At 51.9% G+C, this 22,445-nt stretch overlaps 1 protein-coding gene across 1 annotated transcript in view; it reads left to right on the top strand.

Annotated features, from left to right (window-relative positions):
- PHF24 (PHD finger protein 24) overlaps positions 1 to 20,034 on the top strand; it is a 40,241-nt gene extending 20,207 nt beyond the window's left edge. The window contains exons 2-8 of the mRNA XM_033164673.1: positions 10,553 to 10,931; positions 12,312 to 12,497; positions 13,488 to 13,566; positions 15,757 to 15,959; positions 16,238 to 16,404; positions 16,749 to 16,841; positions 19,691 to 20,034. Coding sequence (XP_033020564.1) covers positions 10,557 to 10,931; positions 12,312 to 12,497; positions 13,488 to 13,566; positions 15,757 to 15,959; positions 16,238 to 16,404; positions 16,749 to 16,841; positions 19,691 to 19,790 — 1,203 coding nt within the window. The 5' untranslated portion in view covers positions 10,553 to 10,556 and the 3' untranslated portion in view covers positions 19,791 to 20,034. The remainder of the gene's footprint in view (positions 1 to 10,552; positions 10,932 to 12,311; positions 12,498 to 13,487; positions 13,567 to 15,756; positions 15,960 to 16,237; positions 16,405 to 16,748; positions 16,842 to 19,690) is intronic.
- The last annotated feature ends 2,411 nt before the right edge of the window (positions 20,035 to 22,445 follow it).

Here is a 22,445-nt window from a genome sequence, read left to right as displayed (position 1 = left end):
GACCAGCGTGTTTACATGGCCCGACCGGGGCGGCTGAGGTTTAGGATAGTGCAGAGAAGTCCTTTGCCCCTTGGCAGCTGGCAAAGTAGAAAAGAGCCCAGTCCCTTGCGTTCGTTAGACCAGCTAACGGGGCGGCTGACTGGGTATTGGAGAAAAAGAGATAGAGCTCAGGACTCCCCTTCGAGTTGAGCAGCAGTTCCACGGGACAGACTGAGAGACAGGCAAGAAATGATAGGCAAGAGAGCAGTAGATTGCGGTTGCCAGGGCTTACCTCCCCCCTCCCCCCAATCACCAGTGCACTGGATTTATACTTACGCGTCTTCCACCGCGATCCGCTGGATCGTTGGAGACGAAGCCCGGCCTGAACTTGGCCTTTGCTCCCCGGTTGGCTCCCCTTGAGACCTGCAATTACCGCCCGGAGATGGCCAGGGATCCGATGGGTCTCCACGGGAGAAGAGGGTCCCGATGCCGGCTGAAGACTCGATGGGGTCCCCGGCCACCACGGGAGAACGCAGGTCCCGGGTTCGGCACCAAGACTGTTACGGAAATTACCGGGTCGAGGAGGCTCAGCTCCCGGTCCTACGGAGGAAGCCCGTGGTTCGCTGCGGAGGCAATGGAGACCAGCCGGAGATTGGAGCAAAAAGCAAAGGAGTTTATTGCGCAACAAGGTTCAGGAGGATCCGAACCCCGAACAAAGGGTTCCCGGACTTTTAAACTTCCCGCCATTGCCCAGAATACATAGCGAAAATACATCACAGAAACGTCAGAATGGGGAGGGAGAGGAGGTTCTAGTGGGATTTACATATAGGAAAAACAAGTTTTGCATAACAGGAAGGATGGGCAGGAACCGGTAAATGGATCTAGGGTGGGTGTAATACACATTGAAAGTTTCCACTGTGGCAGGACAATAGAAAACTCCTAGGAGGATGTCTGCTGCCATGGTAACTGATTGGATGGGTGCTTGAATGGATTACTGGGAGGGGTGCATTTCCTCTTGCAGCTGGATGAGGACGTGACTCGCTGCTTAAGGGATTATGAAAAGCCACTGAGTGGAGAGTCCAAAAATTATGCAGTATCGAAATAATATACTTCTGATGATCGGAGGATGGCGGGGACCGAGGGGTTAGAAAGGTTATTCATAAGGAGCAGATAGACACTAGAACCAAGCCGATCGGATAATGCATTGCTGAGATATTGATTTTATGGTTATTTTACTGTCTGAGCTGTCAGACAGCCCACCCACAGTCTAAATAAGTCCACTTGCAACAATGTAACAGTTTATAATTAATAGTTTCCCAACTTGATACATTTTGGTTTCGGTTCCATTGTTCTCGCAGCAGGGAGCCTGTCAATACCCACTTAGCGTCAGTCAAGCGTGAAGGTGATGATTGAATCATAGTAGCTGAGCTGAACGTTCCATTTTGCAGGCTGAGCTGAATGCATGCTCCTGATTGGTGGGTTTGCCGTTCATTGAGAAAATGGAGCACGTACGGAGCGCTGTTTGACAGGAGCGCTTTTCCAGGGGCTTTTCGGAACGCAGATTTGGGGTTTTGGGGGAACCCTTCATCGCGAGGGTTTTATGTGGTGCTTGTGCGACTTATATGTGTGTGTGGGTACCCGCTCATCGTCGGGGGGGGCAAAGAGAAGAAAAGAGGCTTCCAGGTCCCGCATTTGAAGCGCGGGAGTCCCGCGAGGAGGCTGCGCGGTGGGGGAAGGTGGCGGCTGGAATTTTCCTTATCAGTCCCGCATTGGAGATAAGATTTGTATCTGGTTCGCAGAACCACAAATCCTTTTCTCCACAACCTACACCTTCGAGACTTGGTACTCACCTTCCCCACGCGCCTCGGCTGGTCGTACTCAGGGAGAGCGGGCCGGTCATGGTTGGATGCCAACATCGGGTGCAGGCACGGTGGGCTGTCAAAAGCCAGCTGATCGGAGAGTATGATGAGCTGTCACACGGCTGTCAAGTGGCAGGTAGTCACACTGGCGAGCTGTCAAAGGTGGCCAACGAGGAGACAGGGTGTGCTGTCAAATAGCTGTCAAACAGCTGTCAAACGGCAAGCAGGTAGACCAAGGCAAGCTGTCAAAGTGGTAAGTCCGAAAATGTGGAGAACTGTCAAACAGCTGTCAAACGGCAAGCAGTCAGAATAAGGCAAACTGTCAAAGCGGTGAGTCCGAAAATGTGGAGAACTGTCAAAAAGCTGTCAAACGGCAAGCAGTCAGAATAGGGCAAGCTGTCAAGCGGTAAGTCCGAAAATGTGGAGAACTGTCAAACAGCTGTCAAAAGCTGTCAATAGCGGCAAGTCCGAAAATGGTCGGTGGGAACGATGTACGGGGACTCGGGAATGGTGAAGCAGGAACTGGGGTGCGATGGACAGGAACTGGGGTGCGATGCTGGGGTGCGATGCTGGGGTGCGACGAACAGGAACTGGGGGTGCGATGCTGGGGTGCGGTGATCAGGAACTGGGGTACGATGCTGGGGTGCGATGCTGGGGTACGAGGAACAGGAACTGGGGTGCGATGCTGGGGTGCGGTGCTGGGGTACGAGGAACAGGAACTGGGGTGCGATGCTGGGGTACGGTGGGCTGTACCCCGGGTATACGAGGGGTGGGAATTGAGCGCAGTCCAAAGGGGAAGGGCTTCAAGGTCCTGTTGGGGCTCATCCTTATGTTCTCAAGTCGGAAGGAGGGGCTTGAACGAATTGCGGGTCAGTTTGAGCTGCAGAGGGGCAACGGAAGGATTTGGAGGGTGTGACTCTGCGGTTGGTTGGGCCACCGAGACCTGGGTGCCTTGGGGTGGCCAATTCCCTTGGGGGTAAGTTGGCACCATTTGCTGGTTCTCATAACCCTGGGCCCAAGGAGGGTGCGAAGGAAAGGTGGAGTATGGTGAGTTTCCTCCGGGGAATGGGTAAGAGTTGGCTTCACACCATGGCTCCCCGGGTATAAATATGGGCAGTTTCGTCTTAGGTGCCCTGGTTGAAAACACAGGTGACAAAGGCCAGTGGATGGGCCCCAGGGTCGTGGCATGGATGGGCTTTCATTCACTTCTCCCCCTTTTCCTCGCCCCCTGCCTCCTCCCCTGGCCGGGAACCCTGGAGCTGGGAAGCAAGGGGTTTCCATACTGAGGGCAAGCACTGCCTCTTCTCCTCTGCCCTGGTGTCCGTCCTTTTCTTTCGTCTCGATTGTTAAAGACGGATTTTGCAATTGATAATATCTCACTAAGGTTTCCGTCGTAACCCACTAGGAGATTCAAAGTTTTCCTTATGTCTGATGTTGCTTGGTCCTTAAAGAAACCCTTTACTATTATCTCGTGGTGAGATTTTCAGGGTCTATTCCACCCCACGTTTTTATGGCCGCCACCAACCGAGAATAATAGTCCGAAGGGTGTTCATTCGGTCCCTGTATTACAGTCTGAACCTTAGTCCAGTTTATTGAGCGCTGCCCTGAAGCCTTGATGCCATCTAGGATGGCCCTTTTAAACAAGTTCAGGCACCAGATGCCATTAGGGTATTGTAGTCCCAGGCAGGGTTGGTTCAATACGGAGATCTCTAGGTGTCAGGGCCCCCCACCCTTGAGGTCTTCCTTCCTGGTAGTTTTCCTGATTTAGGGCTTCTTCCGCCTTACTGAGGATGTCAGCCTTTTCAGCCTCATTGAATAGGGCATTTAAGAGTACGTGGACATCAGTCCAAGAGGATGATGTGAGGAGAAGATAGTAGATATTTGCCTATGGCATTTGTCAGGATCGTCTCTTAGAGAGGGCATCGTGTTAGCCCAGTTAATCAGATCGGCCGTACGGAAGGGTTGATGGGCATAGATCATACGTGGGGCCCCATCCGGGTCTGTCGGTGGTATGGGGAAAGCCCTCAGTGGCATCTGGAAGGAGGCTACTTGGTGATTATTTCCCTTTTTTCCTTTGGTACTTTCCTTGACAGACTGCCGGAGAGCGGATGGGGGAAAGGTGCCATGGTCGCTGACAGGAGTTGGAGTAGAGTCAGGACCCACAAGCACATCGGGCACCACTAAAATCCCTCCCTGGCCGGCGGGGATGAATCAGTAATTGGCCACCCTGAGCCACTACTTGGCTATTGGGACTAGCATCATGTTCAGGTCCCTGTGTCATGGGCCCGATCCTCATAGGGGGGTGGCGCAGGACCTTCCTTTGGTCTCTTAGGATCCTTTCTAGGAGGTTTAATCACGGGCATCTGGAGCGTTGGGGACGGGTTTAGAGTCATAAGGACTTGGGATACAGCCTCGAAAGTCTCCAGATAATCAAGCTGACGAGGCTTTTCCTCCAATAAGAGCTTCTTTAAGGTTTTTAGTTGATCCTGATGGAAGGATCCCTCGGTGGCCAGCGGAGTTCTGATGGCACTCTTTCAGTAAAAGACGGCCAGGAATTCCTACAAAGATCTTGCAGCTTCTGTCTAGACAAAATCTCATGGTCCGGAATTATCTTCCAATGCTCATGACAATCGCGAGGGGAGAGTCGGTTCCGGCTGGGTAAAAGAAGGCTTTTGAGAAGCCTTCTTCCCAGTGGAAGTACGACCATGCTTCGAAGCCTTGGCACCCATCGTTCCTTGGGTTTAAGAGGAACCTGGGGTTTTTGGGAAAGGAGGGACGGGAAAGGTATCTTTGTAAGTCGGGGTTTCTCACTAAGGGAGTGGGACAGGGGGGTTCTTAACATAAGCAAAGTACAGTACACAACGTTCCAATAATCTAGCCTGGTCCCTTGCGTTCACTAGTTCGGCTAGCGGGGCGGCTGACCAGGGGGATCTACTCTAAACTACCTCTTCCTTTCCTTTTTCCTGGAGCTCCCTTTTCCTCTTCCTTTCTCTTCCATTTCTTCTCATCTATTCCTATTTCTCAACCCCCATTTCCACCCATTACAGGGTACCCCCACCTGGCAACCTCCTGCCTATCGTTAACAGCTAGGAAGGGAACCCTACTGGACGCCTGCCACTGCAGTGCCAGATCGGGCAGCCCTTTAAATAGAGTTAAACGGTCCGGAAAAACCTCCCTTGCGTTCGGAAGCGGGCTCACGCACGACCAGCGTGTTTTACATGGCCCGACCGGGGCGGCTGAGGTTTAGGATAGTGCAGAGAAGTCCTTTGCCCCTTGGCAGCTGGCAAAGTAGAAAAAGAGCCCAGTCCCTTGCGTTCGTTAGACCAGCTAACGGGGCGGCTGACTGGGTATTGGAGAAAAAGAGATAGAGCTCAGGACTCCCCTTTCGAGTTGAGCAGCAGTCCACGGGACAGACTGAGAGACAGGCAAGAAATGATAGGCAAGAGAGCAGTAGATTGCGGTTGCCAGGCTTACCTCCCCCCTCCCCCAATCACCAGTGCACTGGATTATACTTACGCGTCTTCCACCGCGATCCGCTGGATCGTTGGAGACGAAGCCGGCTGAACTTTGCCTTTGCTCCCCGGTTGGCTCCCCTTGAGACCTGCAATTACCGCCCGGAGGATGGCCAGGGATCCGATGGGTCTCCACGGGAGAAGAGGGTCCCGATGCCGGCTGAAGACTCGATGGGGTCCCGGCCACCACGGGAGGAACGCAGGTCCGGGTTTCGGCACCAAGACTGTTACGGAAATTACCGGGTCGAGGAGGCTCAGCTCCCGGTCCTACGGAGGAAGCCCGTGGTTCGCTGCGGAGGCAATGGAGACCAGCCGGAGATTGGAGCAAAAGCAAAGGAGTTTATTGCGCAACAAGGTTCAGGAGGATCCGAACCCCGAACAAAGGGTGTCCCGGACTTTTAAAACTTCCCGCCATTGCCCAGAATACATAGCGAAATACATCACAGAAACGTCAGAAATGGGAGGAGGGAGAGGAGGTCTAGTGGGATTTACATATAGGAAAAACAAGTTTTGCATAACAGGAAGGATGGCAGGAACCGGTAAATGGATCTAGGGTGGGTGTAATACACATTGAAAGTTTCCACTGTGGCAGGACAATAGAAAACTCCTAGGAGGATGTCTGCTGCCATGGTAACTGATGGATGGGTGCTTGAATGGATTACTGGGAGGGGTGCATTTCCTCTTGCAGCTGGATGAGGACGTGACTCGCTGCTTAAGGGATTATGAAAAGCCACTGAGTGGAGAGTCCAAAAATTATGCAGTATCGAAATAATATACTTCTGATGATCGGAGGATGGCGGGGACCGAGGGGTTAGAAAGGTTATTCATAAGGAGCAGATAGACACTAGAACCAAGCCGATCGGATAATGCATTGCTGAGATATTGATTTTTATGTTATTTTACTGTCTGAGCTGTCAGACAGCCACCCACAGTCTAAATAAGTCCACTTGCAACAATGTAACAGTTATAATTAATAGTTTCCCAAACTTGATACTTTGGCCACCTCATGAGAAGAGAAGACTCCCTGGAAAAGACCCTGATGTTGGGAAAGATGGAGGGCACAAGGAGAAGGGACGGACAGAGGATGAGATGGTTGGACAGTGTTCTTGAAGCTACCAACATGAGTCTGACCAAGCTGCGGGAGGCAGTGGAAGACAGGCGTGCCTGGCGTGCTCTGGTCCATGGGGTCACGAAGAGTCGGACACGACTGAACGACGAACAACAACAACAAAACTTGATACATTTGGTTTCGGTCCATTGTTCTCGCAGCAGGGAGGCCTGTCAATACCCACTTAGCGTTCAGTCAAGCGTGAAGGTGATGATTGAATCATAGTAGCTGAGCTGAACGTTCCATTTTGCAGGCTGAGCTGAATGCATGCTCCTGATTGGTGGGTTTGCCGTTCATTGAGAAATGGAGCACGTACGGAGCGCTGTTTGACAGGAGCGCTTTTCAAGGGGCTTTTCGGAACGCAGATTTGGGGTTTTGGGGAACCCTTCATCGCGAGGGTTTATGTGGTGCTTGTGCGACTTATATGTGTGTGTGGGGTACCCGCTCATCGTCGGGGGGGGGGGCAAGAGAAGAAAGAGGCGTTCCAGGTCCCGCATTTGGAAGCGCGGGAGTCCCGCGAGGAGGCTGCGCGGGTGGGGGGAAGGTGGCGGCTGGAAGTTCCTTATCAGTGTGAGAGAGAGAGAGAGAGAGAGTTTAATCTACAACCTCATTTTCACTTTCCATGACATTTTGGAACAAGGCCATGGTCATGTTGAATGTCGGTTTGTGTTCCAGGACAGCAAATGCACAGCTGAATCAGGCCAGAGAGTTTGCCTTGCTCACCCAGCGATCGATAACAGACATCACCTCCCAATAATAATAATAATAAATGGGGAGGGGGCACGGTTTTTAGCAGAGACAAGAGCCGGCATATGGTTCACCTGTCAAATCCCGGGGTGGGATCCGGGGTTACCCTGGCAACAGGAGACGGAATCAATAACACCCAAATGCAACGCAGCTAGCAGAGAGGGAGGGGGTGGGGAGGGTCTGGGAATGCCAAATGTGGGAGGGGCATCTTGTGCAAGCTGTTTGCATGATTGCAAATGAATCGAGTATTTCAGCCCGGAAGGGAAACTTTCCATAAGGTTGACGTTGGGGTGGGGGCAGGCCCAAACAGGGGGGGGGGGTCATATGGGCCACTTGGCCTGGGCCTCCGATTCCAAAGGGGGCCTCGGTCAGCATATTCACAATCGCTCACCATTATTTAAATGTAAATACTTAAAATAATCCTTTTCCCCTATGTATTTTTAAAAAAGCACTATTGTACATGAAAATGTGAAAATTATTTATATACTTATTTATTTATAAGACTTCGGAGATCCCCAGGGTAAAAGAGGGGGGGCACATTATCTACCTGCCCAGGGCCTCTGCCTGGCTCTGCAAGGGCCTGGGTGGGGGTGCTTTGGAAGTTCTGCAGGTTTGCATGAGAGTCCGGGGGGGGGGGAGGCTGGCACCAGCAAAAGCAAAAATACAAAGCGCATCCTTGTTAGGTGTGTGGTATATATTTGCATATCGGCAGGTCGATCATGGATCATTAACCAGGAAGATAGCTGCTTCCTGGCATTGGACCCTAAGCCATGTGGATTTTATTCCCATCGCTGGAAGCATCTCCTGTACTGGGGGGGGGGGAGGTGTGATCCCAGCTCAACGGGGGGGGGCAGGGAGCCCGCAAGCAAATGAGGACCACTGTTTTCAGGTCTCAGTGCCTTGCTGGGCAGGAGAGCCACCCCTATTTCATAGAAGCCTAGAACTGTAAAATTGTAAGGGACTCCCAAGGGGCATCTAGTCCCACCCCCTGCCGTGCAGGAACCCTGCCCACAGCCATCCCTGGGTGGGCTCAAACCACCAACCTTCTGGCTAACTGCCGGATGCACTGAGCCATTGCGCCACCAGAAGGACAGAACTTATTTTCTGGTATCCAAAAGACCATTGTCCTTGTTTTGTCTATGCCCCACACCCCCTGCCCTTGGAATCGGGGGGGGGGAGAGAGAGAGAGAGAGAGAGAACAGAAGCATGTCATGTCCAGTACGTGACTAAAGTAGGAGTAAAAAGACCCAGAGTGGGAGGGGGTGAGACTGGGAAAGGCTTGTTGCATGTGTCTGGAGGGGGGACACTTGCCCCACTGAATGATCCATGATAACTGGAGGCTCCATACTAACCAGAGAGCCAGTGTGGCATAATGGTTAGAGTGCTGGACTAGGGTGTGGGAGACCAGGGTTCGAATCCCCACATGCCATGAAGCTCACTTGGTAACTTTGGGGGCAAGTCACTGTCCCCCAGCAAAACCTACCTCACAGGGTAGTTGTGGGGTTTAAAGAGGAGTGGGAGAGCTGCTCTGAGCCCGGTTTTGGCCAGGGAGGGCTGGGTATAAATATATTATTATTATTATTATTTATTATTATTATTATTATTATTATTAGCATCTTGAGCTCCATGAAGAGAAAAGTGGGGTATAAATGCAATAAATAAATTGGATTAATTTATAAAATGCTTTACTTTAGCAAACCAAGTCTCCAGGCCTTGTGGCATTTGAGGTACAGGGCCACAATTCTAGCCAGTCATTTGGTGAGAAACTAGCCTTTCCCCACCTTTCAGTATTTTTCATAAAAGAATAGAGTCCCAGCAATGCTCAATTCTTTTGAAAGAAGCAAAGAGGGTCATTTAGCCAAAAAGAAAAAGAGGTTAAACAAGTGACGCTGCTATTGTCTGGAGAAGGAGCTCCTTGTTTCATTTTTAAGGCATTTGTTTGTTTGTTTGTTTGTTTGTTTGTTTGTTTCAAGAAGTAGGGAACATGAGATGATGGCTCTGAGCAGACAATACTGTATCTCAGGGGGGGCCTGCCTTGTCCTCTGGATGCAGGGGTGACCTCTAAGGTGACAGGCACGTGAAGTTGCGAGAGAGCAAGCCTTGCCAGGGAGACATCAGTGCTCAATATCGCGCAAGAGCCTTGTGGCACCTGGAAGACTAGCAGATGATTGCAGCCTCAGATTTTGTGGATAAGAGTCGCCTTCAGCCTGTTGGAAAGGAGATTTAAATCTCCTTTGAAATGCCAGAAGACTCCCTTGTGTTGGGATAATGGTGGCAGTCACTAGGCTATGACTGAAGGCAGCTGCTGATACAACTTTATAGACTTGTAGAATTGTAGAGTTGGAAGGGACCCCGAGGAATCTCAAAAGATAGCTTGCTGGATACAAAGGGAACTCTGCAACCAGTATCCGAGGCCAGATTCTGTTATCTGGTGTTTTCCACTGAAAGAGAGCGTGATAATGTAAGACGAGCCTTCTGGATCAGGCCAATGGCCCACCTAGTCCAGCATCCTGTTCTCACAGCAGTCAGCCAGGTCTTTGGCCCCACTGGAATATTAAGAATGGCAGAGATGGAAGGGACCCAAGGGTCATCTAGTCCAACCCGCTTCAATGCAGAAATTACAGAATCCCTGACAGATAGCCACCCAACCTCCATTTATAAAAGAGAGACTGAATCCATTCGTGACTCTTAATCTCTTTTTTTATAATTATTTTTTATTTTTCAAATATATCAAATTACAGCCAATTTAACATCTACACATAAATTATACAAATCAATGCTCTGCCGAGCTGCGACTCCCCTCCCTCTCGTCGGCAGGTTTTCTAGTCCATTCTCATTGCGCAGTTTTTACCACTTCAATCTATTGAACTATGTCAAAGGTTTATTCCAGTCCTACTAGTGTTTTCAAACTTCCTCGGTTCAATCTTAAATAATCCACAAATTAACACCAATCTCTTTGAAACCTTGAGTCGTCCTGGTTTCTGACTCTGCCGGTCAGTTTTGCAAGTTCAGCATATTCCACCATCTTCGTCTGCCACTCTCGTGACTCTTAATCTCAGGGTCATGGGTTCGAGTCCCACACTGGGCAAAATATTTCTGCGTTGCAGGGGGTTAGACTAGATGACCCTCATGGTCCCTTCCAACTCTAGGATTTCTGGGACTGGGGTATGGGGGCAGTGATCTCCTCCGCCTCTTACCCCCCAGAGGAGCCTGCATGTACAGCTGCCCCACCTCTCCCCCACAGTCACCCGCCTGCTGGGAGGGCTAGCTCTCCCCCCGCTAGCCCCTCTCATAGAATCCCAACTGGTACCAACCCCTTCTCACGGCTGCCTCTCTTCCCCCCACAGAGCCATGGGGGTGCTGATGTCCAGGCGGCAGACGGTGGAGCAGGTCCAGAAGGTCACCCTGGCCGTGTCAGCCTTCAAGGACGGGCTGCGAGAGCGCAAGTCGGAGGGGGCCACCAGCCGGAGGGGCACCATCGAGGACACGGTGCAGGAACTCAGAGAAGAGGAGGCATCATCGGAAGCGGGGTCTTCCGCGGGACTCCAGCAGAAGGAGGAGAGCCGCTTCCGCAGGGCGGCCTGGGAGAGGCTGCGGGACGGGCGAGGGGTGGAGCCCGAAGACTTTGACCGCACCACCTTCTTCACGCCGCCAGCCTTTGCCCGCCCCACGCGGAGGGAGCAGGATGACGAGCCCATTGAGATCAGCCTGGAGCAGAGGGAGCAGGTGAGAGCATGGCAGGGGGAGAGAGAGAGAAGCACCCTGGGCAGGGGCAAGAAGACCAGGGGGGAAGCGTTGGGTGGATTTAGATGAGGAGGAGAGGATATTTGACTTATTAATTATCCTTCCTCTTTTTCTCACGGGTGTAAGACTGCAAATACAGTGGTACCTCTGGTTACAAACGGGATCCATTCCGCCACCTGAAAGGTCCGCAACCTGAAGCGCCACGTCTGCGCATGTGCGCGGTGTGATTCGGCGCTTCTGCGCATGCGCGTGGTGTCATTTTGCATGTATACGCATGCACGAATTGCCGAACCCGGAAATAACCCATTCCGGTACTTCTGGGTTTGGCGCATTCGTATCCCGTGACGAACGCAACACGCTGCGTTCGTAACATGAGGTACGACTGTACCTATTTCAGCAGAGTAATACCACCATCTGTGGGCAGCTTATCCCTAGAAGCTTTTAAGACATGGTTGCTTAACTTTCTAGAGCAGTTTTACTATCCAAGGATGTTTAGGCAGACTTGGGTCATCATCTCCTGGTTCCTTCTTATCAAAGAAATCACTCTCAAACTGTTTAAGTAAACCAGGAAAATATATAGTTTACTCACTTAAAGGTCTTGCCAGGATTCAGCAAGTACAGTGATGGAAATCAAGCAGGCGATAATCCTTAAAAGTTACAAACATACATGAAAAGGTAAAGGTAAACGTACCCCTGACCATTAGGTCCAGCCGCGGACGACTCTGGGGTTGCGGCGCTCATCGCGCTCTATAGGCCGAGGGAGCTGGTGTTTGTCCGCAGACAGTTTTTCTGAGTCATGTGGCCAGCATGGCTAAGCCGCTTCTGGCGAACCAGAGCAGCGCACAGAAACATCGTTTACCTTCCTGCCGGAGTGATACCTATTTATCTACTTGCACTTTTGACGTGCTTTCAAACTGCTAGGTTGGCATCCAAAGTCTAGTTTGGAGGAGAGCCCAGAGAGAACCTTGCCCATTGCTGGTAAGAAGAAGAAAGAGCAGCGACAGAAAAAATATTAAGTTCCTTTTGTTCCCCCTTCTACCACAAAAGTTTAGAGGCTATAACATCGTAGAGTCACCTGCTTGTGACTTTCTAGCAATCATGCATTTGTGATTTGGCTCGAGATCCCCCCAGGAAGGGTCCCCCAAGGGTCATCAAGTCCAACCCCCTGCAATGCAGGAATCGTAGCTAAAGGATCCCTGACAGATGCCCGCCCACCTCTGCTGCTGCAGGACTAGGGAAGGATTCTACAATGCTATGGGTGCTCCTGAATTGAGGAGGGCACCCCGAGGGTGACCTCCTCCTCGTGGTGGTGCCTGCCTGCAGCTGCTCAGGGCTTCAGCCTTTCCTCCCCTCCCCACGCAGGTGACCAACGACGAGACGTGCGAAGTGTGCGAAGTGTGGACAGCGGACAGCCTCCTGCCCTGCCGCGTGTGCACGAGGGTCTACCACGACGGCTGCCTCCGTCGGATGGGCTTCCTGCCCCAGGACAACACCACCGAGGTCATTGAGGCGGCCCATTCGGAGACCGGCTGGAGCTGCTACTCTTGCGTAAGCAGCGGGTGGGGGCCCTGGGGTGCTATGGGAGGGGGAGGGAGACGTCTTGCTTTCCAGTGTGAAGAACTGGGGGTCCCTAGACTGAGGGGTGGTCACTTACCCTAGATGACTAGGACGCAGCCTAGGACCCTCTTACCTATGGGAACGCCTCTCCTGGTATGCCCCACGGAGGACCTTAAGGTCCATAAATAGCAACACCCCAGAGGTCCCGGGCCCTAAGGAAGTCAGATTAGCCTCAACCAGAGCCAGGGCCTTTTCAACACTGGCTCCGTCTGGCCTGGTGGGATGCTCTGTGTCCCTGCGGGATCTGACTGGCCTTTGGCTTGGAATCAACTTGATCCCCTCCCCCTCTTTCCTTTTTCCTTTCTGTGATGCTGGAACCCCTATTTTTTTTTTTTTTTAAAAATTATGTTTTGTTTTTTTTTTTTTATTTTTTTGGGACTTCCCTGCCTTTTTCTGGCCCACGTAGGACCAGTCTGGATGGTTGGCCTTTGGTGAAGATTTGACCTTTTCTTCCCCAAACAGTTTTTTGATTTGAGTTTCTACTGAAATGAGGCTGCACTTGAATGTTGTATTTTAATCTTGTTTTTAAGTTGTATTTTAACCAATTGTTTTTATACCTGGTGTTAGCTGCCCTGAGCCCGGTCTTGGCTGGGGAGGGTGGGGTATAAATAACATTTTATTATATTATTATTATTATTATTATTATTATTATTATTATTATCATCATCATCATCATCATTATTAATATCCTCCCCTTTCCAAGAGAGGATTGCACCCACACAGAGAGGGAAAGGATAACCATGATTGTGAAAGGAAGCCTCCATGCCTGAAGGCAGTCTACCCTTGAGGACCATACACTGAAGGAGTGACAGCAGCGGGGAGGGGACTCTGAATCTGCAAATCCCTATCCACCCAGTCTGCCTCCCAGCAACTGACTCATGCTCCTTTCTCCCCCCCCACCCCACCCAACCTTCCACCCAGGACAACCTCAACTTGCTCCTCACCGAGGAGGAGATGAGCAGCCTCTTCCAGTCCTTCCAACAAGGCAAGGTCGCCCCAGGTAAGCCTCCTGTGCTGCGGACCCACCCTCGACTCCTGGGTCATGCATCCATCCATGCAAAGGCAAACAGGTGTGAAGAGAGGGACCCACGCCAGCCGGTCTCTTGCCCTCCCGCTTCCAACCCTTCACCCAAACCACACGAGCAAGTTGAGCTTTGGACGGGGAATACCTGGAGAGCAAGGAGTAGGGCCAGTGGCCATGATCCCACCAGCAACAGGCCTTGCCTTCGCCATGACCTATCCTTGGGATTCTCGCCTTTCATGGGGGGGGGGGCAGGAGGCTGCTCCAGACCTCCGCACCACCCCATGGAGGAAGGTGAAGTGATGGTGAGGGAGCCTGGTGGGCCTCGGTAGCAAGCGGAAGAGGAGACTGCTGTGGGCAAGGCTGGCTCTATAAGGAGCCATGGTGAGGTGGGCACCTCAGTAGCAGAATGGGAGAGGGTTAGCGGGTTGGGATCTGGGTCCTAGCCCGCTTCCCTTGCTGGAGAGGCAATTGGCCGCCCCAAAAGGGGTCACCAAGCAACCCCACACCTGTTCTCTCTGTGGGAATGTTCAGGGATGCAGGAGAGGACATATTGTTTAAGGTATCCTATTCCAACTTGTGTTAACAAGTTCAACAATATCAGCAGAGTTTACATTTCCCCTTTTAAACACACACAGCGGATGCTTGCTCAAGTTCGCTAAAACCTCTATAATAATACTGTCCTGGTATTTTCCCCTTAATCCCTCCTAAAAGATAAGACACGACACAGTGTTCTTATAAAAGTATAAAAAGAGTTTACTTACAGACATCTGTTCACAAAAGGATCCCAGAAGGCAGACTTTAGCTTAGAAAAAGTTACATGCACTTGGATACTATCCCATAGGGGAGATGGTTCCTTTGTCCCAAGAGAGCATCTTTAGCTAAGCAGATGCTGCTTGCTTGAAGAGCGAAATCAAAAGAGGAAGAGGCCCCAGGGCTTTTGTTTTACCTGCACAGGTGAGGCCACACCCACCTCCAGTCACATGGAGAGGAAGTCTGTCCCAGCCCAGGAGAAACAGGAATTTCCGACTGGCTGGACCAGACATCCCCTTCTATGTCCACTCTAGGAAAGTTGTATTTGACTGCTCCCGTGTTTCACATCCCACACTCTCGGCTACGCTTTCTGCCCCCTCCTGCCCCTAATTCAGGGCTGGGGGAGCTGCTGGTGCATTCTCCTAAATTGCCGCTCCGCACATGTCCTGCCCAGCCCTCCAGCGAGGGTGCATGTGAAACAAATCCTGGGTTGTTGTTTGCAGGAATGAGACACAGCTGGGAGGGAGGTTCGCCTCGGGCGGCAAAATGTCTTGGGCCGGCCATGATTCTGGGGGTCTTGAGTGGGATTAGGTGTGTCGCTGGGTTGAAGGCTGAGGCCTCCCCTTAGCTGGGGGCCCTCCTATGAGAGGGTCCAGCAGCTGCAAAAAGGAGGCCAATTCCATGCTAGGGATCATTAGGAAGGGAACTAAATGAAAACTGGCCGTATCGTAACGCCATTATGGAAACTTGTGGTGCAACCGCAATTGGAATACTGGGTATAGTTCTGGTTGCCTCACCTCAAAAAGGATATTGCAGAGTTGGAGTTCAGAGAAGGGCAACAGAAACAGTTGAGGGGCTGAGGAAAGGTTGCTGCATCTGGGACTTTTCAGTTTAGAGAAAAGGCAAGTGAAAATGGGCGTGGTAGACGTTTATAAAAATTATACATGGCATGGAGCGGGTGGACAGAGAAAGACTCTTCTTTCTCCCTCTCTCACTAGAACTCTCTAACTCCTGGGCATGCAACAAAGCTGAATGTTGGAAAATTCAGGACAGAGAAAAGGAAGTCCTTCTTCATACAGCGCCTAGTTAAACTATGGAACTCCCCCCCACAGGAGGCAGTGGTGGCCACCAAGCTAGTCGGCTTTTAAAAAAGGATTTGATAAAAGCATGAAGGAGGAGAGGGCTCCACAGCTGGAGGCTTCTGAATCCCAGTTGCTGGAAACCCCTCAGATCCTGCTTGCTGGGTTCCCACAGGCACTGTGAGAGCAGGCTGCTGGACTAGATGGGCCACTGGCCTGATCCTGCAGGCTCTTTTTGTATTCTTGTGAGGGGAGCATGGCAGCGCTAACAGCTCAAGGGGTTGAGGAGCTGCAGAGAGAGAGCGCCACTGACTCTTCCCATCTGGTGGCTCCACAGACAGTGCGTTGACCTTGAATGTCTTCTTGGGCTACAAGCGGCTGTCCAACCAGCAAGAGGGCGAGCGGCCCAGCAGCGAGGAGCAGGAAGACCAGGACGCCCTGCAGTTTTCAGCGCTGGATCCAGAGAAGAAAGGCCGCGTCGAATGGGTGGATTTCCTCTCCCATGAGTCCGTCCTGCAGCTGCAGAGAACACGGACACAGGTGGGTGCCTCTCAAAGGTAACTCCGATGAGGAACCTAGGAAGTTGCCTTCTGTTGAGTCATTCAGTCCATGAGTGCCTCCAGCCCAGCGCTGCCCCCTCGGACTGGCAGCAACTCTCCGAGGCCTCGCAAGCCATCGCATCCCTCCTGAGCACCGTGGTGGCCAGTTCAGGAGCGCAAAGCCCCTTCCACACCCTGAGTCCACACCCCTCACAGCCAAAGCCCCTTAGAAGATTATGCTGTAATCACACGCTCCTCCTCTGCTTCCCCCCCCCACAGAATGCCCTGCTCCGCCTGCTGACGGGCAAAGAGAGAGAGCGGGCACGAGCCACTTTCTTGTCGCTGGATCAGCACGGGGACGGGCTCATCAGCGAGGCAGAGAGTCGGCGCAGCCAACACACGTGGTTCCGTAAGCGGCACAAGGAGGTGCCCTCTTGCAACGTCAGGTAAAGATCCTCACCCACCCACTCCGAGTCACAGCCTCCCCTGGCTTGGCTGGGACCCCTCCTGCATTTGCCAGAAGCTCTCCCCCTTGGCCTGAGAATTCTGGGCGTCTGCATGGTTTTTCTCCAACCTGTTGGGATTTGGGGGCACCTTTGCAAAGTCTTCTCCACCTGGAGGAGGGGCCAAGCCTCCCCCGCCCCAAGCGAGGCACCCTTGCAATGATCTTCACAATGCCACAGGTGATCTTCGGGTGCAGTTTGTGGGGCACCTGGGGCCAGAGTCCTTCCTCAGGCAGGCTGCTCATGAGGGTGATGTAATCCTGGGGGTTCCCTTTGCTCCCTTACAGCATCAGCCATGTGGGCCCCATCTCAGAGAGCAGCCCAGCCAGCAATGCAAGCCAGGAGCAGGTGCTGCTGAATGCAGAGCCAGAGGAACCAAGGTAAGCAGGTCAGCGGGCAGAGAAAGGTAGCCTGTCCTTAAAGGGTGCCATGAAGAGTCCTCAACAGGGTCTGCAAGTTCAGAAGAACCATTTGACAGGGTCCAGCTAAGACTATACTGTTTCAGATGAAGAAAGTACTGCAGGTGCCTCACGGACTGGGAAATCTATAGAATTGTCGAGTGGGAAGGGACCCCTGGTGGCCATCTAGTCCAACCCCCTGCAATGCAGGAATTGCAGCTAAATAATCCCTGACAGGTGGCCCTTCAACCTCTGATTAAGAGCCTCCCAAGGGAGTCCATTCCACTGTCAACTGGCTCTTGCCACCAGAAAGTTTGTCCTAATGTTTGGTCAGAATCTCCTTTCTTGTCATTTGGATCTACTGGTTCAGATCATGCACTCTGGAGCAAGGGGAAACCATCTCACCCCGTCTTCCGTATAATAGCCCTTCAGATATTTGAAGATGGCTATCCTATATCCTCTCAGTCTTCTATTCTACAGGCTAAACATCCCCAACTCCTTCTGGTTCCTCCATCTGTAGGTCATATACTGGTTCTGGAGCTCAGGGAGACTGGATTATGTTCTCCAGTCTTTGAGCAATTCTCTGCAGGCACCCCTGGTTCTTCCCCGATCACTCCTCCCATAGTATCCTAAAAGGAGCTTGCTGGATCAGGCCAATGGCCCACCTAATCCAGCCTCCTGTTCTCACAATGGCCAACCAGATGCCTGTGAGAAACCCACAAGCAGGAACCAAGCACAAAGACAACTCTCTCCTCCTCTTGCTTCCAGCAACTGGTATTCGGAAGCACTGCTGCCGCCAACTCCTGCCTCAGTTTCCACCGCCGTAATGTCACTCCTGACTTTTCTAAATGTTGGAGAGATGTGCCAACACTTGCAATATCCCTCCGCCTCATTAGGAGCCGAGCTCGGGCTCCCAGGTTTCCATGGCGACCGTTGGCAGCAAGGCAAACCCTAAGCATCTTTCCAGCTGGGGGGAGATGACTCCCTTTTCGGGTGGGGAGTGGTGGGCGTGATGGAGGAGCACAGCTGGGAGGGGGCTGCCGGGGGGGGGGAAGCTTGTGAGCCGAGGCCTTGGTGGGATCCAAAATGAGATGGGAGCCATCCTGCAACGACACATTTCTCCAACCATCTGCCTGGTTCTGCCATCGCCGTCTCTCTCGCCAGGCCTGCCTGCCAACAAACTGTCACTCAGGCCTGGAGCAGATTGGCATAAGAGCAAAAGGCGGGCATCTCTGCCTGCTCCCCAGGCCCTTGCCAGATGGATGGGCGAGCAAACTTGACTCTCAAGAACCGCTCCTCCTTGGCGTAGGGTGAGGTAGTCAAGTACAATAAGGCTGTGTGGTCTAATGGTTAGAGTAGCTCAGTTGCTTGGAGCCTGGAACTGATAACATCAACATTGCAGGTTGAATCCCCATATGGCATAGCTGCACATTCCTGCATTGCAGGGAGTTGGACTAGATGATCCTCAGGGTCCCTTCCAACTTAATCCTATGACTGATTCTATTACAGAACCCGGGAGAGACCAGGGTTCGAATCACCACTCAGCCACATAACGCTGGCTCACTTGGGCCAGTCACCGCCTCTCAGCCTGGCGTACCTCTCAGGGTTGTTGTGTGAGGGTCAGATGGGAAGGCAGAGAACCTTGTGTGCCTCCTTGAGCCCTCTGGAGGAAAGGTGGGTGAAAGTGGAGGAGTAATTTAATAGCAACTCTCTGCTTGCTGCGACCAGAGTCAAGGGAGAGGGGGAAGGCGGGACGGGGGTGATTGAGGGGGGGTGGGGGGAGGGAATGGGAAGAGGAAGAGGAAAAAAGGGGGGGGAGACAAGGGCTGGCTGAGAAGCCAGTGTGGCCACACATCTCCCTCCCCAGGGAGGTTAAGGTGCCCCCACATTGCTGGGGGCTTTCATTGTTATTCTTTTTTATTGTCTTTCTGCCCCCACCTTTTCCTCTAAGAAGCTCAAGGTTCTCTTTCTTCTCTTCTCCTTCTCCTTCTCCTTCTCCTTCTCCTTCTCCTTCTCCTTCTTCTCTTCTTCTTCTCCTTCTCCTTCTCCTTCTCCTCCTTCTCCTTCTCCTTCTCCTTCTTCTCCTTCTCCTTCTCCTTCTCCTTCTCCTTCTCCTTCTCCTTCTCCTTCTCCTTCTCCTTCTCCTTCTTTCTCCTTCGATCCCTCATAACCGAGTAAGATTGTCTTCCATAAACACAGATTTAACCATGAGTCCGTAAGTGACCTTGGAGGCCAGTTCTAGCGCAGATAACCATGGCTCTCAAAGTGAACCATTCACAGTGGGGTCAGGTGTTAAACAGGGATGTGTTATTGCCCCCGAGTCTATTCATTATTTTCATTGCCATGATCCGACACTTTCTCGAAGGGAAACTCCCCACCACCCTCACAGAACCCCCCCACAACAACCTTGCAAGTAGGTCAGGCTGAGAGGCAGTGACTGGCCCAGGGCCACCCAGTGAGCTTCACAGCCGGGTGGGCAGGAACCCTTGGCCCCACCCACACCAGTTACGTCATGCAATGGTGGTTTTGGCTTTCTCTGGGAGGTCACAGCACTGGGGAGGGCAAGCTGGCATGCTGGGCTGCCTCATGCCTGGCTCCTTTTCATTCTGTGCCAGCCTTCCCCATGCCTGGCAGGTATGTTGGACTACAACTCCCATCATCCCTGGCATCATATAGCCATGCTGGCTGGGGCTTCTGGGAGCTGCCTTTGAGAACAGCCAGAGGTGCCAGGCCAGGGGAAGGTTAAGCCTTGCTCTTGGGCCGGTGGCATCTGCTGGGGACTCCATCCTGCTAAGCTTTTCCTTCCCTCCCTCCCTCTGTTTCCTTCACAGCCGGACCATCAACTGGCCTACTTTCCTGCGAGAGAGCGCCATCTACATCCTCGCCGCCCGGCCAAACAGCCCTGCCATCCACCTGAAGCCGTTGGCATAGGGGCACGCTTGGCAAGGGGGGCAGGCGGTCAGAGACAAACAGACTTGCCTTGTTGGGAAGAGCAGGAAAGTCTCCACGATCCTGCCAAGCCATCTGGATTGACACGGGCAAAACGTATTTATTGCTGGAGCAGCCAAACGACACAAGCCAGAAAACAGTCAGGAGATTGGCGATGATGGAGGGCAAAGCAGTCGACCCCTTTGCCCATCACTTCCCTTCCCCCCCCCTTCTCCAAATCTCTCCCTACACACCCACAGAGACCCAGAGGCAGGACCCTGACTGCATCATTGGGTAGGGACACCCCCCTTTTAATCAATCGGTTTAAAACATAGGCATGGCACTTCCAGGTTGGCCAGTTCATAAAACAGTTCAAATCCTCCAGCTGCACCTCAAGCTCCTGCTTACAGCCAAAAGAAAACTCAAGCGTTCCTCAGCCTTCTCATTATCCAGCAGGCAGGGCCAAGGAGCTTGTGCATCGCAGCCAAGTTCCAGGGGTCCTGGGCATCTGCTCATCTCAGCACCTTTCTGAATGGCCACTGACAAAAATGAAAGCCTCAGTATTGGGCTCCTGGTCTAGAAATCACAGAATCATAGACTTGTAGGCTTGGGACCCCCAAGGGTCATCTAAACCAACCCCACTCACAAAGTCCCCTGTTGCATTCTAGTTTGTTATTAGCTATTGCAAGGGGAGGGGAGGAGCCAACTACAGGCAGATGACACACTCCTTTTTCGATGGGGAGGGAGGAAATCTGTTCAGTTCATGTTTAAAGTTGAACTTGCATGACTTTCCTGGACGATATGAGAAATCAAAAGACAGCTGTTCTTCCAAATTCACACTTCTCTGAATTTTCGCCATGCATTTCTCCAGCCACTTAATATGTGCAGGCAGGAATACATGCCTATATTATAGCAAGCCCCTTACAAAGATAAATGATGCTTTGCAAAAATGTGTTTTGGGGGAGGGAAGGAGGTTCATACTGAGATGCTGATGGAATTTCATGAGGACATTTGAAAGCAAACAATTCTCAAACTGCTCTTGAAATGTGTCAAACGAGATTGGAAAAACGAGAAAGTGAGAGAGACTGAAACGGACAACTTGGCCCTTGCCCAGCTGAGAGAGTGCCAAGCTCATGGCCTGCCTGCAGGATCCTGCAATTTCACCTCTCATTAGTAGCGGCCTTTGCAAACTGCAAATGGAAGTGCTAGCTAGACAGAGCGCAACCCCATCACCACAAAAAAGAGTCATTTGCTAGACCCAAATCTCCACTCTTTGTCCACCAAATTGTCATATTTGCAGCCACTGCGGTGGATCCTGGCCTGGCCCTTAAGGACCTGGAACCCTGCAAGGGGAATTCCACAGAGACCTGTTTCTGCATCTCTAGGAGATGATCCCAGGAAGAAGATGCACACCAGCAAAACAGGGAGAAGCTACCTTCTGGCCAAAACTGAACATGCTTCCTCTGTCCCTTTTTGAGTGATTTCTACTCCAAGGAAGGCTCCCGATAACTCAGCCTGGAGAAGAGTGAAGCCTACATGAACCACCTGGAGTGTGGGTCCATCAGGCTGAGGGTCCATCTAGCTGTCATGCCCATTGGGACTGGTAGGTTGGGACACAGGAAGACAGACAGCAGGTGTCGCCAGAGGCGGCTAATTCCAGTTCTACAGGGGCAACTCTGAGATGGAGCGGGCGGAAGCTGGCAGGTTGTGCCTGCTCCCCAGAGGGGTTGTAAGTAAGAACACAGGCAGGTGGAGCCACCATGTATGTTCTGCTCTTGTACTCCGTTAACTTAGAGCGGCTAATGGCCTCTGGGGAAACCTTACAAGAGGCCACCCTGCCCTGACCTCTGCTTTTACCTCCAATGAAGGAGCTTCCATCACCTCCCGAGGAAGCCCACTCCACTGTCAAGGAGTTCTTCCTGTCAGAAAGTTCTTCCTGATGTTTAGTCGGAATCTCCTTCCTTGTCTCTTGATTCCATCCGTTCTGGTCCTCCCCTCCAGACCAGGAGAAAACAAGCTAGTTGCCTCTTCCATATGACAGCCCTTGAGATATTGGAAGGTGACTATCCTGTTTCATAGAATCCTAGAGTTGGAAGAGTCCACAAGGGCCATCCAGTCCAACCCCCTGCCAAGCAGGAAACACCATCAAAGCATTCCTGACAGATGGCTGTCAAGCTTCCGCTTAAAGACCTCCAAAGAAGGAGACTCCACCACACTCCTTGGCAGCAAATTCCACTGTCCAACAGCTCTCACTGTCAGGAAGTTCTTCCTAATGTTTAGGTGGAATCTTCTTTCTTGTAGTTTGAATCCATTGCCCCGTGTCCGCTTCTCTGGAGCAGCAGAAAGCAACCTTTCTCCCTCCTCTATATGACATCCTTTTATATTTGAACATGGCTATCATATCACCCCTTAACCTTCTCTTCTCCAGGCTAAACATACCCAGCTCCCTAAGCCATTCCTCATAAGGCATCGTTTCCAGGCCTTTGACCATTTTGGTTGCCCTCCTTTGGACTTGTTCCAGCTTGTCAGTATCCTTCTTGAACTGTGGTGCCCAGAACTGGACACAGTATTCCAGGTGAGGTCTGACCAGAGCGGAAGACAGTGGTACTATTACTTCCCTTGATCTAGATGCTATACTCCTATTGATGCAGCCCAGAA

The sequence above is a fragment of the Lacerta agilis genome, chromosome 11 (genome assembly GCF_009819535.1).
Source record: "Lacerta agilis isolate rLacAgi1 chromosome 11, rLacAgi1.pri, whole genome shotgun sequence".
Lineage (NCBI taxonomy): Eukaryota > Metazoa > Chordata > Lepidosauria > Squamata > Lacertidae > Lacerta > Lacerta agilis.
Note: the sequence above shows the minus strand (reverse complement) of the source record. Positions and strands in the feature narration are given on the sequence as shown.